Source organism: Lepidochelys kempii, chromosome 2, assembly GCF_965140265.1.
Source record: "Lepidochelys kempii isolate rLepKem1 chromosome 2, rLepKem1.hap2, whole genome shotgun sequence".
In the NCBI taxonomy this organism is placed as follows: domain Eukaryota; kingdom Metazoa; phylum Chordata; order Testudines; family Cheloniidae; genus Lepidochelys; species Lepidochelys kempii.
Window position 1 is genome coordinate 74219017 of NC_133257.1, and position 17375 is coordinate 74236391.

The 17375-nt window shown below is 42.3% G+C and overlaps 1 protein-coding gene across 1 annotated transcript in view; it reads left to right on the forward strand.

Moving 5' to 3' along the window:
* PRKDC (protein kinase, DNA-activated, catalytic subunit) overlaps nt 1–17375 on the forward strand; it is a 154490-nt gene that overhangs the window by 32646 nt on the left and 104469 nt on the right. The window contains exons 20-28 of the mRNA XM_073331241.1: nt 1214–1333; nt 1763–1922; nt 2830–2936; nt 4742–4832; nt 6078–6241; nt 7092–7244; nt 8760–8867; nt 10470–10696; nt 11258–11352. Coding sequence (XP_073187342.1) covers nt 1214–1333; nt 1763–1922; nt 2830–2936; nt 4742–4832; nt 6078–6241; nt 7092–7244; nt 8760–8867; nt 10470–10696; nt 11258–11352 — 1225 coding nt within the window. The remainder of the gene's footprint in view (nt 1–1213; nt 1334–1762; nt 1923–2829; nt 2937–4741; nt 4833–6077; nt 6242–7091; nt 7245–8759; nt 8868–10469; nt 10697–11257; nt 11353–17375) is intronic.

Below are 17375 nucleotides of genomic sequence, written 5' to 3' on the forward strand. Positions count from 1 at the left end.
CCCTTACTCAACTTAAATGTAAAGTTGATTCATTAAACAAATATAACTATTATCATGCCTTTTAGTCCATCCCCCCATAGTAAATGATTAGTGCCAAGAATGAACTTCAGGGAAAGAAATGCTGCTTAGTATAAAATAAATAGCAACACATCTTCCATTGTTAAATGAAAATAATCAATTCAAGGGGAACAATTGTCAGTTCTCTTTTTAAATATGCATGGTAAATTCTACCATACTGCAGTGGAATCATCTCAGCAAATCAAAGGATGTGCAGTTCCTGATCTACAACTATACAGTTACTTCTCAGTTGTGCATTCTATATTGCATGATAATGAGTTATTCTCTATGTGGCATTCAGATCCTATACCCAGATTTATTGTTTCAGTTTATAGAATGGATCTGTCACAAACTATATTTAAAAATGCATATTACAAAACAAATGTAAGTTGACATAATGTCAGTTAAAACGTACTCTGGTGTTCAAAAATGAGACTCAGTGCACCGCCTGAGAGAAAACAATGTGAATACATAGGCTTTGTAGTATGCTTATGTATGCAGTAAGTTAGGCTTTGTCGGACCAATGGAGGAAGAAAATTCCATAGTTAAAATCTAATCTTTGGCCCTAGAGTTTTGTTCAGGAGAACAAAGTTTAACAATATTAAGAGCAAGCACTGTCCTTAAACTGATTGTAGTCAGGAGATAAGTTCAAGTTCATAGAACTTATTTGTTCTTCAAGATAAGACAAATCATCCTATTACTGTTGATATGATATGATATGATATGATGACTTTTTTATAATATGGGATGTGAGTGAAGTATTTAAAAAGAAAAAACACTTTAAACGTGTGATGTCAGAACAGCCCCTCATTAGAACTAGATTTTTAATTTACACTTTGAACTAAAATCATACCAAAACCATGAAACCTCACAAAACCCTCTCTTCCAGTGGGGTTTAAACGTTTTGGTTGATTCTACAGTACCTAAAATACCAACTCTTAAGTACAACTTTTACCCTCAGGGTATTTTCTGAGCTGCTGTGAATTTCTGTTATCCTACCCATTATGTTCCAGTCACTAAACGAGATTCCTGTGGTATATGAATTATATAGCAACATACAGTGATAAAGCCAACACTTTCAAGATCCTTTAAGGTTTTGTTTACCAACTAAACAAATGATCTGCTCAATTATTATTGTTACATTTCTGAATTTTAGGTAACAGCAAAAATGAAACAGTACAAAGACGAGTTGTTAGCATCATGTCTAACCTTTGTACTCTCCTTACCACATGACATCATCATGCTTGATATCAAAGCATACATTCCTGCATTGCAGGTGGGTCAGTGTGATGTATAATTAACATTCTTTGTTGGCTTTTGTTTTTAAAATCACTCTTGCAAAATTTTGTAATTGTATATGATTTTTTTTTTTGACGGACAGGTAAGAAATCTTTCACTTTTGCACTAGCATCATCATTGATAAAAAGTTGGGTCATTGACCCTTTTGTGTGAGCTGGTAAATTTGTATGGCTAAAATGTGATGTTTGCAGCTCCACCTGAAGGTTGTGATCATGCAAAGGAGTTCCAATGTTGTAATATAGTAAAATAAATGTTTGGTACATTAGCATGTCAGCTCTTAAGGAACTAAAGATATAAAAGGACATTATAATTTATAGTGTTATAATTTACTCATAAAGGTATCTTTTCTTTAAATCTTAGTATTGATTCCCAAAATATTTAATAGCTTTGTTGGCTTAATATGTAGAGTGCATTTAAGCTGGGCCTCAGCTATACCCCAATGGCTGATGTGGGGCTGGATGCCCTGGAAGACTGGTCAGCTCGCATTCCCAAACATATAATACAGCCTTACTACAAGGATGTCCTTCCTCTCTTCGATGGCTATTTGAAAACCACTGGATTGGCAGGTATGTAGTAGAAAACATTGATGGTATAGAAATACAGAGTTGGGGGCATTTGCAAGTTTTAATATATTCAAGTATAATATAATAAAAAATTCAGTAGAGCATGAGGGTGCGGATGTAGGATACTTGCAGCTTATTGTAGAAACTCTTGCATGTGGAATATTAGGAGATTCTTCTACAAACAAGAATTGTGCTGCTTTTTTTTTTTTAAACTGAGAGATCAGTGACTGCTGCAAGTAGAATCCCAACAATAGCAAATGGTATCAGTATATTTGCGCCATCCTTCATATTGTTTTCAGCAGTAGCTAACAGGACAATAACTGTTGTATTACCCCTAGTTTATTGTGGTAAGTTTTGTGATGTTAGTGGGAGTTCTGTGTACCCATGAGTGGGCAATAACCCCAGTTACTGGTCTTCACTTCCAGCTATAATAACTGGCTTTTTCAGTGCTCAAGTAAAAGGCCTATATTGGATAGTGAAATTTTACCTCTACTGACACCTCAATTAGCTGTTGTGTAATAATAATTTCTGAAAAATTAGCAGAGCCTCTTCATGGCCAATCTTGTGCCACCCTGTAAATTGCCTGGTGGGGGGGAAAGCTTTCTGTTAGAGAATGGCTATTGCCCTTCTCTGTGCACCTCACAAGTTCAAGCAAGTCCTGTCTTCAGTTCACCCATGCTCCCAATGGTTGATGACAATAGTCCTCTTGTCTCTTTTCTGGTGTTAAGTTTCCTTTGAGTCAGCTTAAAGTCGGTTCCATAACATGAAGAGTTTTTCCATGTCAGATATCTGAAAAGGAACTTAATTTTTTGCAAAATCACTTTTAAGAGAATAAATTCAGTGGATTTGAGTATATGGGCAGTATACATTATAGTATATGGGCATTAATAAGCTGCTTCTTTTTGATCAGATGAATCCCAGAATAATTGGGAAGTGAGGAAGCTTTCTCGTGCAGCCCAGAAAGGATTTAACAAAGTTGTGATACAACGTCTGAAAAAAGCAAAGACCCCTTCATTGGTAAATCCTTCTTTCTCTATTGAAACTGACATTAACACTTCTGTTCTGCTCAGCTTTCAAAACCAAAAAGTATTATATCTTTTCAGAAGTAGATGTGAAAATACACTGTTTATATCTTAAATCAGAGTGAATCATTTATTTGCTGGCAGTAACAGCATGTAACCATGAATTCTCTCATTTTTCTTAGTGACGTTTCATGTATTTTTTTCTTGTATATAATATGAGGCCTGACTGACATGTTGAATAAACTGATGTTGTCAGATGCCTTCCAAAATCAGATGCTGCACATATAGGCTTGTGAACAGGGCCCTGTGGATTCCTTGATTGTGGAAATCACTTCTTGCCACAGAATTGGGCTCAAGAGTTTAAGCTTTTATTTTTGAAAATCTGTTTCTGGCCCGTACAATTGCAGAGTAAATCTTGGGTACAGATTGATGCAGAATTGTCTTCCTAAATCTGCGGATAACCAGGAACAGTAGCACTGAGAGGTGAACTGTCCCACTCATCTCAATGAGGTATTAACTCTGAAACATAAACCTGATAATCTGTGGTATATTGAAAATGTGCAACAGTATGAAATAATTGGAATTGAATATCACATGAATAATGCAGGGATTAGTTAACTGATTGTGGTGTTTAACTTTATATGTATTTCAGTAAAATTTTTAAAAAGCCCTATATAATAAAAACTACTTCAGAATTTCCAGAACATCCACCAGACTGCTGCTGATTTACATCCTGTTTGCTGCAGAGTACATGCGGCCTTGCTCAGAAGAAGTATCTGATATTTTCCTGACTGGTATTCAAGCCACACTAAAATCAGAATCTGGTTTTATAGTGGTTCTGAATGGTACTTTGTGGAAATTTTTGTATCCCATCCAAAATGTAATTGAAACTCATGAAAGTCAGGCATATCACTCATCCAACCCAGGGGCTTCTCTCTCTCTTTAGAAAACAGTGGCATAGTTTAATTTATATGTAATTTAATTTGGGTAATTTAATTTATAAACTACCTGGAAGGAGACAGTTTTAAGCAGGTAAACAATAGCTAATCCTAGTTGTGTATGCAGTGTTATACCCATGTCAGTCCCAGGGTATTAGAGAGACAAGGTGAGTGAGGTAATATGTTTTACTATTCTCTGTCGCTCAAAAGCTGGTCGCTCACCAACAGAAGTTGGTCCAATAAAAGATATTCCCTCATCCGCTTTGTCTTTCTATTTGTGCAGACAGTGTCAGATCCAGTAGTTTATGAACAAAGCCAGCTAGTTTATACATTAAACTAATTTACATCATTGTTGGCTGCTGGATACTCAGCACTTCTGAAAATCAAGCATATGCCTAAATATGGATTTAGGAGCCTTACTTTAAACCCCTATTTTTAAAAAAATCTTTACCTTAAGTGTTTTGATTTTGTGAAATTCTGCACCCAACATTGTATTCTGTAGTCATGTGATATTCCTGTGCAGAACAGAGACAAATGTGCCACAAAATTATTTTACCTTTCCTGCAGAAATTGCCACTGAAGTGTCACAAAATATGGTGACTGTTTTGATACCTTCAGAATCAATCTTACTAGGGAGAGGAACTGCATATGGAGCCAGATAAAAATATATATAAAATGTTTTCCAGTGCTTCTGTCTCTTACTGAGGCAAGAATTCCACCCCTACCCCCAACTGTTTTAACTTTGTGGACAGGAATTTACTAAGACCCTAATCCTGTATCCACTTATATTTGTAAAGTTACACACATGCGTGTGTAGCCCCACTGTCTCTTCACTTTTCTAATGAAGTTCTGAATTATCTAGGAAGAAGACCTGTCCTTGGAAGCTGTAAGAACTAGAGTGGTTCGGCTTCTTGGATCTTTGGGAGGGCAGATCAATCGAAATTTAGTTACAGGTGAGTGTCGAAAAATATTAAACACTTTTTTATGCTCTCTCTCGTTTACAACTGACTTTAAGTGCAGGTTCATAAATGTTATCCTTTTATGAAATAAGGTGACCTTACCAAATAAAACACTATTTTAGTAGGCTGGTTCTATTTTGTTAAGCTTTCCAGTTCACAAGAAGAAAGTAAAACCTATTATGGAATGATAAGTGTGTGTCTGCACTGCAGCTGGGAGTGCCATTCCCAGCTTGAGTAGACATACATGCATTATCTCCGCTCAAGCTAGCATGCTAAAAATAGCAGCGTGGTTGCGGCAGTACAGGTGGTGGCTTGGGCTAGCCACCTGAGTATGTATCTAGGACCTCAGTCAGGGTTGTACTTGGTGGCTAGCTCAAGCCACCATGGCCATGTTGCTATTTTTAATACATTAGCTTGAGCAGAGCTAGTGCATTTTTGTCTATCTGAGCTGGGAATTACACCTCTCAGCTTGCAGTGTAGACATACCCGGAAAGGTCACTTAGCCCACAATCATGCAAAGCCTTACACATATACTTCACTTTATACACGGGATTGGTCCCTTTGATGACTATTAATGGAAAAGTCTGAAACTGACTGTACAAAGTGAAGTCGGACTCAGTTTTTGCCGCCTCCCATTTACCCCTTCCACTCCCCAGGTTAACTATCATTTTCTCTTTTAATTTTAGACATTTTAGGGTCATACCTTGTAACTGGATCCACTTGTTTAGACCCTATACTCACACTGAGTCCTGTTTGAAATTAGTGAGTTTCTGTGCATTTCCAAGGGTCTTCCTGCCTAGATCCAATTTGTAGAATCCCACCTCTAAGTGTTGCTTGTAACAGTAGCAGACCAAAAAAATCCATATTAGACTTTTGAGAGAAGTGTTCTGAAACAGGCATGTTCCAATATGTTCCAAATTTATAAACTACTCTGAAATTACCTCTGTTGGAGTTGGATAGTAATGCTGTCTTGTGACAAGTTGGCAGCAATTACTCTTTCTCCAAGTGACAGTGAAGCTGTTTTTCTGTGAAAGTGAGACCACCATTATTCTGACAATTACCTTGATTAGCTAGGTACTTTGATGCACCCCTTGTTTGAAGTTGGCGGGGTTAGTCAAACAACTCTATCAAAATGCCTGAAAATCTCAGTGCTTTATGACTTGTGTTTTGATTTTTATTATCTGGTTAGTTGCATAGCATAAAGCTTATTTTTGTTTTGCTCTCTTCCTAATATACTAGCTGCTTCTGCAGAAGAGATGATGAAGAAATTTGTGTCCTGGGACACTGAGAAGCGCCTGAGCTTTGCTGTACCCTTTGCAGACATGAAGCCAGTCATCTACCTGGATTTGTTCTTGCCTCGTGTGACTGAATTAGCTCTATCTGCTAGCGACAGGCAAACTAAAGTATTGCCATTTTTGTGTTTGTTTTCATTATTAAATAATTGTCAGCTAATGCTTGTAAAAGATCTACTTCCTTTCTGAAGACTGTTCTGTTTTTGACTAAATCCTAGACTGTAACATGGTTCCTTGATGCAGCTCTATAATCATGTTGCTCTCCACGCTATAAACTAAAAAGTTATAGAACATAGATCCTTTGAACTGTACTGTACAGCCATGTGCTTCCATGGTTAGACTTGTAGTGAAAATGAGGGTTTAGAGAGAGCTTTTTTTGTGTGTTATGTGGCCTCCCTTCCCTGGCATAGTAAGCAAGCTTGTATTTTCCTTATCCATTGGCATTTGTGCAGGAAAGTATTTAAGGACATGCTTAAGTTCTTTGCTGGGTTGGGATCATGGTTTCCAAAGAAAGACGAGGCCAGTAGTGGCAATAGCAATGAAAGGCCATGAATGGTTTTCAATAATGTGTTTTCTCCAGGTCATAGATTCCACGGCCAGAAGGGACCATTGTGACAATTTAGCCTGACCTGCTGTATAACACACAGGCCATAGAACTTCCCCAAAATAATTCCTAGAGCGTATCTTTTGCAAAAACATAAAAAACAAAAACCCCAATTGTGCACAATGAAATGGGAGGCAATAACTTGCTATGAAAAACTGTATTAGTATCTGAATTACTTAGTGAGCACAGTATTGAAGTATTTCTTAGTGCAATATTTGTTGCTAGGATGAGGATACAGTATAGATCAAAACCAGTTCATTAACATGCATTAGTGATAAGAATTTCCCCCGACCCCATTTCTTTCTTGTATAAGTAACTGGTACATAACAAAAAAGGCTGATTAAACTTTTATTGCAGGTTGCAGCATGTGAGCTCTTGCATAGCATAGTTATGTACATGTTGGGGAAGGCATCTCAAATGCCAGATGGACATCCAGGTTCCCCACCCATGTATCAGCTGTGTAAACGAATATTTCCTGTACTGCTTCGGCTTGCCTGCGATGTAGACCAGGTAAATACATTTATTTGTTTGTGCCTCCTACTGAAACTCACACTTTGTACTGTTATATCTTAGAAAATTCCTTTATAGCTTGGTTAAAAGCGTCAAAATTTTGGAATACATTTACTACATGATATAAAATATTATGGCACATGTTGCTGCCTTTTTTTTTTTTTTTTTAAATAAATACTTTTTGTGTACTGAGATCCTTATCCCCCAAGCTTCCAAAGTGGAAGACAAAAGCCTCCTAGAAAAGTCCAGTGATGGACTTCAATCCAGGTTAATTCACAAGAGTATCATTTGAAGAACAGTCTTCTCTGATTCATTCCAAGAGTTTTCCAAAGTATGAGTTCTTGATTTCTGTAGCAAAATAAGTTAATTTTGGGAGGGGGGAATTAATCATTCCAAATACACAGTTAATGTACAGCTGCCATGCTCCAGAGAAAAAATACATGAGGCACAATTTGTGATATTTGGTATCTGGAGATGATGATGTACATAATTCTGTGTGCTTCTATAACACCTTCCAGACAAAGATCTCAAAGCATATTAACCCTCCCATCCCTTGTAGGAAGGTATTATCATCCTCATTTTACAGATGGGAAGCTGAGTCTCACAGTTTAAAATTACTGAACATACAAGATTTTTCAAATTCTGAAATGTTTCATCCTATAAAAGAATTATGTCTTAAGACCCACCAGCTGAGTTTCTCTTCCAGTGCACCAAAATAAAAAGATTTAGATATCAAGTCTATTTGCTGGTGTAAGTGTGGGTACAGCTCCACTGAAGTCAGTGGTGATGTGCCCAATTACAGCAGTGCAAGTCTGAAGTTAGTGTGCATGGGGCCCATATGGTGTCCTCAGTCTATGTGAGACTGAGATCAAATAGACTTTGCATTTTGAAAAATATGTAGGAAATGACTACACCAATTGAAGTAAAACCCTCTTTGCAGACATTGGGCTAAATTCAACCTTGAAGGAAATACATTAATTACATCAAAGTTGAATTTGGCACATTTAAGTTCTTTAAATGCTCTTTTCTGTCAAGATGTCAATATTTGGTGGTAATTTACCTTCAAGTAAGTGTTAAAATCCAACAACATATTAAATAGTAAGGGTAAAAAGATGCTAAAAAAAACCCCAAACTGAGTATGGTTTAAAAACCAAATATACTGCTCTACCTACCTGCCTTCCTTTCAAAGTCTGGTTGTATGCACCAGTGTCAACCAGAAGGTTGCTGTTGTGATGTACGATGTGAGTGAGAGTGAGCGTGGTGAGCTCTTGGCTTTGAGGACCTGAAAAGGGAAAACAGAGTCTAGATGATTCCAAGTCAAATGCTGCTTTTAATCCTTGCTGTTGGATATGTGGACCTATAATTATGAAATTATTGGCTTTTCACTCATTCACTTTACGGACTCCTCCTTTTTTAAAAAATAAATAAATACATTTTTTTTCATTGTCACATGAAAACAAGCTAGAATGTAAATATATATTTTAACCTATTGGGTGGTGGTTTTCATCTCTTCAGGTAACAAGGCAGTTGTATGAGCTTCTAGTCATTGAATTGATTCACTGGTTCACCAACAACAAAAAATTTGAAAGTCAGGACACAGTTGCATTGCTGGAAGCTATTCTGGTAGGAAGTTGGTTTCTCTTTTTATTATTATTATTGTTGTTGTTGTTTTTATTTATTATTCGTGTGTGACGTCTTTTAAAAAGTAAAGTATGATCTGCTAAAGGAACTCTAACAACAAATATACACATTTTACAGATTTTCCTCTCATGTAAAGAAGAAACCCAATTTATTACTTTCCTCCACAGGCCATCTTTATTCATTATTATTTACTTTTATGTTGGGCTTTATACTCCTGTGAATCCTTCATCTTTTTTTTTCACTTGACAATCTCTAAATAAGTCAAGTATCTTAAAAATTAGCAAGCATATTGTTAATCTTGGAAAGATCCTAGCCATCCTTTTTGTGATCAGCATGTACAAGAAAGTACTAAAATACCATTTTGTATGGCCTGTTTGAAAGTTTTCTGCAGCTATTATTCAGGCAAAAGTTTAACTACTTTTTGCACCATACTGATCAATTAAGGTTATCACAGTGGTCAGGTGAATGGAATTTTTAACCAAAAGAACTTTCTCCCATTTCTTTGGTATTCAGCTGAAATAGGTATTAAAAAAAAAATACTACCCAGAAATAGTCTGGTTAAATATCCTTTTTCCACTCGGCTCTTAAGATACGCTTCATTAATACTGTGATGTCATTGTATTAGTTCTCCAGTTGTTCATAAACTTCCAGGGGGAAAATGAGTAGACAAGACTCTGAATTTCAAATAGAAACTACAAGCAGAAAAAAAACTTAGTTATTTTCGTCCCCAAACAAACAAACAATTCCAGCTGCCTTTATATATTGTAAAGATAAAAAAAGGGGACCAACATCCCTTCCCTTTGTAGATGATCTGTGAAGTACTGTCTTAATGCAGGAAGTCAGTTTTTACTGAGCAAATGGTATTGTGTCTGGATGACTTCAGTAGGGAATTTTATTTTTAATCTAAAAGCTTACTCACATACACGAATTCCCCCCCCCCGCGCAAACTTTTTTTTTTTTTTGAGCCATTTATACTGTGAATTATTTTTTCTCTATGCTTATTCTTATATTTGTCCACTGGAATAATACATGATATTTAGCACTTATAGCTGAGGTTCTCAAAGCCCTTCACAAACATTAATTGAATAGATCTCACCTCCCCTATGAGACGGCTATGATAAATATTGTCCTCTTCTTATAGATGGGAAGACTGAGGCTTGGAAATTAACTTGCCCAAAATGATACAGCAAGCCTCTGATAGCACCAAGTTTAGAACCTAGTTCTGACTGTCTAATCTAATTTTTCTAGGTTCTTATCAGATTCCTGTTACCTTAGAATCTGAGCACTTCTTAATAAATAAATAAACCTTAATATAAGACAGAGTCTAACATTTTCCCTCTACCCTGGAAGATTGTTGGAGTTTTTTCCCCAGACATTTATTCTGTCCAGTTCTTCACCTTTTATATTACATTATTCTCTCTCTCACATATTGCAGGTGTTGACTCCTTTCATCTGGGCACTAAAGTGAAAGTAGGCCTATAATGGGGAGGGAGAAACCTGCTTTTGTATGAAGTAGAAAACCACAGCAATGCTAGCCTTGAAGCTTCTACTTCTTGTAATGAAACAGTCTGCCCTTAATTTCAGGATGGGATAGTGGATCCTGTTGACAGCTCTTTGAGAGACTTCTGTGGTCAGTGTGTTAGAGAATTTATGAAATGGTCCATTAAGCAGACAACGCCGCAACAGCAGGAGAAAAGTCCAGTGAACACCAAGTCACTCTTCAAGCGACTGTACAGCCTTGCTCTTCACCCTAATGCTTTGAAGAGGCTGGGAGCTGCGCTTGCTTTTAACAACATCTATAGAGAATTTAGGTGAGCTGAAAACTTGAACGGTAGCTAAGCTAGACTAAAATAAGCAATGTTAATATACTAGAGGAGAGAGACATTTTGAGAAGAGAACCCAGGTTTTTATCCACTTACACTGAGGTTGGTTGATGCTGACTATTAATATGTAAAGAAGCTGTATCAATAGACCTCTTAAGACTATATACTGTGAGGGAAATTGACTTTACCCACAGAGAGCCTAAATATTTGGGTTCTATGTGGGGTGGAGAGCAGTGAGGCTGAGGTGGCGAATTTTCGTCCCAAAGCCAGATAAAAATGATAAGTTAACAGTTTTTCTTTTTAAATAAAGTACCACTTTTAATAAATAAAGTACCACTTTTAATGATGGCTAGGTAATTTTCTCTTTTGCTGATAATGGTCTAAAATACTCTTGCAGTCTGTGTTAAGAAGCATAGGATATTTCTTTGTTCATTTGAAATGTGGTGTTTAACTTATTTCTAAATTTCATATTTGAGTTTCATATTCACTTGCCTATTGTTACTCCTATGCATGCTTTTTAGCATATTTACTCTCTTCCTCATTTTATAGGGAAGAAAATTCTCTCGTAGAGCAATTTGTGTTTGAAGCATTGGTTGTGTATTTGGAAAGTCTGGCCTTGACCCATACAGATGAGAAGTCACTAGGTGAGTTGAAACTGATTTATTGTGAAATGGAATGAATAAACCATCCGGTCTCTCATCCTTTTAGATGGCTAATGAAACAATCTTAACTAAGCCAAGCCATGACATTGAAGTTGTAGGTAAACTACAGTGCAGTTCCCTTCTTACCAGAGGATCAATTATTTTCCATTCTCAGGGCTCCTCATTAAATTGGGTTTCTGATTTACTGGCATTTCTGTGCCAATTTCTTAAATGTGTGGGATTTTTATATCTGTATGTAAAATAAATCAGAGTTTTACAGATGTTTTACAGCAAAACGTCAAAAAACTGAGTGATGCTTCTGACTTAAGTGTCCTGGTCCCACAGTTACACAAAGTAAAAATGGAGCCCAATAGTTTTTAGAGTTTAAAGGCTATTTTGTAACAAATATGGGGTTCAAAAAACGTATTTTTCTGCATTGATGGAGAGGGCTCCACCTACTTAGCAGTACCCTCAGCCACTAGCCCTCTTATGCTCCCCCATTTGGTTCTGGGAATGGGAGTTGTGTGAAGAATTCATGACCTCTTCCCCAATATTAAATAATAACCTATATTATTATATTTACTTGCCTTTTTTCCAATAGCCCTTTGTCAACTAATAATGGTTAAAATGTAAAACCAAAACCTTGTTTCCAAATCTTTCTTTATTTCTTTCAAAGAAAAATATTTTGGATGTGATATTTTACTGGGAGTGGCCACGGGAGCATTCATATGGAAAAGAATGAGCTCCTTCTCTGTGTGAGTTAGTCATATATGCCAAAGAAATTATCTCTAAATGATATATACAGGGGGTAGGAAAGATGATTTTGTGGCAGCAGCCTGGGAGTTAGGATATGTAGTGACTGGGGGTTTTATAGTAGATGTAATATATCTGGACTTCAGTAAGGCTTTTGTCACTGTCCTATATGAGATACTCATGTGTAAACTAAGGAAATGTGGCCTAGATGAAATAACTGTAAGGGGGTTACACAACTGGTTGAGAGAACATACTAATAGTAGTTATCAATTGTTTGCTGTCATACTGGAAGGACCTATCAAGTGGAATCCTGTAGTGTTATGTCTTGGGTCTGGTACTATTTAACACTGTCATTAGCGACTTGGATGATGGAGTATAGAGTACACTTTTAAAATTTATGGATGACACTTAGTTGGGAAGGGTTGCAAGCACTTTGGAGGACAGGATTGGAATTCAAACCAAACTTGACAAATGGGAGAATTGGTCTGAAATCAGTAAAATGAAATTTAATTAAAAAAAAAGTACAAAGTACTAAACTTAGGGAGGAAATATAAAATATACAAATATAAAATGGGGAATAACAAGCTAGGTGGCAGTACTGCAGAAAATGATCTGGTGGTTATAGTTAAGGCTACGTTTTAGTCACAGGTATTTTTAGTAAAAGTCACGGACAGGTCACTGGCAGTAAACAAATTTTCACGGCCTGTCACCAGTCCATGACTTTTACTAAAAATACCAGTGAATAAAACTTTGGGGGGGACTGCTCGGGGGCTCCACGGGTGCTGGGGAGGGCAATCCGGCTGCTTGCGGGAGTGCAGATGGCAGCACACAGCTCAGGACCCCTGCTGGTGCTGGGGAGTTGTGGGTGGTGGCACGTGGCATAGGACTCTCGCTGGTGCTGGGTGGGCATGGGTGGCACCCCAGGACCCCCCTGGTGCTGGGAGGGGCGGGAGAGCATTTTGGCGGGGCCGGCAGGCTCCCTACCTGGCTCCGTGCCTTCCTCCCCAGCAGCAGCAGAGCTTTTTGGGTGTGGGAGGGGGTTGTGGTACGGGACGGGGTGAGGCTGGCTCTGGGCGATGGTTATCTGTGGGGCTCCCCGGAAGCCGCGACATCCTCCTCGTTCAGCTGGTAGGTGGAGGTGATGTCAGCCCCACGCTCCAGAGGCAAGCCACCACTGGGATCACCGCAGTCATCACCGGCCTGGTACCGGTCTTGGTCGAGGGAACGTTCCTGACACTGCTCACCGCCCAGTGACCGTTCAGGGCTCAGTCCATGTGGATTGCCCTTGACGCTGGCCCGACTGTCCGGATGGGTGCCGTCCAACCGGGACTCCTGGGACCGCTTGTCTTCGCGAATCGAATATTGACGGGACCACGGTGGACATTGCCAATGGTCCTCATCTCGCAGGAGATACCGCAGTCAGTCGTGGCATGATTGACGCCGGTCCCGCTTGGACTCCCATTCCAAGTCTCTGCCAAGGCACTGTAGCCCCGGGCGTCGATCACCGGCGTCTTGCTGACGTAGGTCTGCCCGTCGAGGCTGTTCACGGAGCAGCTACTACCGTCGGTGCCGCTCCTCTGTGTCAAGATCACGGTCCCGTGGCTAGCATAGATCCCTGCACCACCGATACTCCCGGTCCAGAGGCAGCAGTGGATCATATGCCAGCCCGGCCTCCCCTCACAGCCACCTGACTACAGGCCCCGCCGGTGCCTCAGCAAGCGCAATGGCACTAAGCGTCATGGCCGGCCCAGTGGTACCAGTGGGCACCGTTGCCTCCAGCGCAGCCCCTGGTGGGGGCTCACTCGGCGGCTGGGGCCTCGGAAGCACCATCAGCGTCCATCTTTAGACTGCCAGAAAAAAGGTCGGTGGGACCTCTGTCCTTGGTATTGTGCCAGAGTCCGACCGGGTAGTGGATCCTTTGGTGCCGGACGACACCCAAAGCACCGCACCGGCCTTGCCCTGTCTGGAGGAGCTGATTGTGGCCCTGCCCCCCTCCGTCCCGCAGGAGGACTACCGGGCCCACCAAGACCTCCTAAAAAGTGTGGCAGAGAGCCTCCACCTCCAGGCTGAGGAGATGGAAGAGCCCTCAGACTCCCTGTTCAATGTGCTGTCCCCTTCAGCACCAGGCAGGGTGGCCTTGCTGCTCCATGAAGGGGTGGCAAGAATTTCAAATTCCCTGTGGCAAACACCAGCCTCAATGGCTCCCATCTCTAAAAAGGCAGTGCGCAAGTACTTTGTACCCACGAAGGGACATGGATATTTGTATACCCACCCGGCACCCAACTCCTTGGTGGTTGAATTGGGCAACCAGCCCCGACCCCCCAAGAACAAAGACTCTCGGAGCCCGAATACTTTCAGGAGAAAAGTTTATTTGTCATCAAGCTTTCAGCTACGACAAATGAGTAGCAAACCATCAAGATCTGGGAATCCCTCCCTAAGTTTGAAGGACTCCCTCCGGGAGTGCGATAAGGAGCTTAAGGCGCTCACGGAGGAAGGACGGCGGCCGCAAGGGCATCCCTGCAGGCTGCTTTGGATGCAGCGGACATGGCCGCACGGTGCATGGCCTCAGTGGTGTCCATGAGATGAGTGTCATGGCTTTTGCTATCCGGGCTCTCTAGTGAAGTGCAGTCATCAGTGCAGGATCTCCCCTTCGACTAGAAGGCTCTGTTTGCTGGGGAAACAGACACAAGGCTGCCTCGCATGAAAGACTCCCGCCTGACTCTCCAGACCTTGGGCCTCTATGTCCCTCCTCCAGCAAAACCTAAGTTCAAGCTGCAGCAGGCTCCCGCCCAGGCTGCTCTCCCGAAGTATGAGGCCGCCCACAAAAAGCAGCAGGACTATAGAAAGTGCCTGCAACGACAATCCTTGCCTTCTGAGGTCAAGCAGGTGGGCAAAAGTCTTTTTTGATGGGATGCTCGGGGTACCCCGCCAGTTCTCAGCAGGGACCTACCCCCAATAAAGCTCCCTTTCTCCAATTAGTTGTGTGCTTTCCTCCTGGAATGGTCACGGCTCACTTCGGACCGATGGGTCCTCAACACCATCTCCTGAGGTTACACCCTTCAATTTACCTCCTCGCCGTCCAACTGCCCTCCGCCCCCGTCCATCCTGGGGGACCCCTCTCATGAGGCTCTGCTCAAGCAGGAGGTGGGGTGGCTCCTGGACCTAGGAGCTATAGAGACGGTGCCCAAGGAGTTCCCGGGCAAGGGGTATTACTCCTGGTATTTCCTTATCCCGAAGGCCAAAAGGGGCTCAGGCTCAGGCCCATCATGGACCTGTGAGGCCTGAACCACTACATGGTGAAATTCAAGTTCCGCATAATTTCCCTGCCCTCCATCATCCCCTTCCTGGGGACTGGTACGCTGCCCTCAATCTACAGGAAGCGTACTTCCACATCCACATATTCAAGGGACGCAGACACTTCCTCTGTTTCGTGGTGGGACAGAGTCACTACCAAGTCACAGTCCTACTGTTTGGTCTGTCCACTGCCCCCAGGGTCTTCACAAAGTGTATGGCGGTAGTAGCGGCCTACCTCAGATGCCAGGGGGTCCAAATATTCCCATATCTGGATGACTGGCTAGTCAAAGGCACCTTCCAATCACAGGTGAGGGATCATGTGGTGCTCCTCCTGTCCACATGTACTGCCCTGGGCCTGTTGATAAACAACAGCAAGTCCATGTTAGTCACGGTATAACGCATAGAGTTTGTTGGGGTGCTACTGGACGCAACGTCGGCCAGGGCCTCTCTCCCACCAGACAGGTTCGAGACCCTGAAAGGGCTCATCGACTCGGTCACAAGGTTCCCGGTGACGACAGCCAGGGCTTGCCTGCAACTGCTGGGTCACATGTCTGCGCGCACATATGCGGTCGGTCACGCCAGACTCAGAATGAGGCCCCTCCAGCTCTGGCTGGCATCGCAGTTCTCCCGGGCCATGGACAGAATGGACAAAGTCCTCACCATGCCGAACTCGGTGATCACCTCCCTGCGGTGGTGGACCACCCCAAACAACATGCTCCAAGGGTTCCTGTTCAGGGGCAAGGCCCTGTTGTTGGAGCTGGTGTCTGATGCGTCGGACCTGTGTTGGGGGGCCCACGTGAAGAACTTTCAAACCCAAGGCCTATGGTCTCTACAAGACCTACCCCTTCATATAAATGTCAAGGAACTCAGGGTGGTGCAACTGGCGTGTATGGCTTTCCGCTCACACCTGGAGGGTAAGGTGGTCAGGGTCCTCACAGACAACAGGGCCTCGATGTTCTATATCAACAGGCAAGACGGGGCCCAATCCGCTGCCACGAAGCTCTCAGTCTGTGGGACTTCTGTGTAGCCCACAACATCTACCTAAAAGCCTTCCACCTGCCGGGCGCCTGGAATGTGAGGGTGGATCGCTTGAGCAGGGATTTTTCCTCTCAGCACAAGTGGTCTCTACACCCAGAAGTGGCTCACCAGCTCTTCCGAAGGTGGGATACTCCCCAGATGGACTTATTTGCAACCCGGCAGAACTGACGATACCCCCAGTTCTGCTCCGAGGGGGCCTAGGGAGGGGCACTATCTCTGATGCCTTTACCCTGTCATGGTTAGGCCAGCTTCTTTACGCCTTTCCCCCGTTCCCTCTGATCAGCAGGACCCTGGAGAAAATAAAGACGGACAAAGCCAGGGTCCTCCTCGTTGCCCTGGCGTGGCCCAGGCAGCACTGGTACGGGACCCTCTCGGGGCTGGTGGTAGCTCCGCCATGGCAGTTGCCGCTCCACCCGGACCTGCTTTCTCAGGACAAGGGCTGCCTCCTCCATCTCAACCTAGTAATGCTTCGCCTCACGGCGTGACTGCTCAGTGGCTAGGTGGTGAGGAAAGGACATGCTTGGAACAGGTTCATTGCGTCCTCCTCGAAAGTAGACGGCCCTCCACTCGTCGCTCCTATGTGGCGAAGTGGTCTCGGTTTTTGAGGTGGGCGTCAGGCCAGGGTGTTTCCCCAACAACTGCCCTGATCCAGTTTATCCTTGATTACCTCCTCCACCTGAGGGCCCAGGGACTGGCCCCCTCGTCAGTCAGGGTACGCTTGGCAGCCATGTCAGCCTTTCATCCCCCGATGCAAGGGCACACAGTGTTTTCCCATGCTATGACCAGCCGGTTCCTTAAGGGTTTGGACCGTCTCTAGCCATATTCCAAGCCCCTGGTTCCAGTCGGACCTAAACCTGGTGCTGGCTTGTCTCACGGGGGCCCCGTTTGAACCACTTGCCATCTGTTCCTGGTCTCGCCTCTTGTGGAAGGTGACCTTTCTG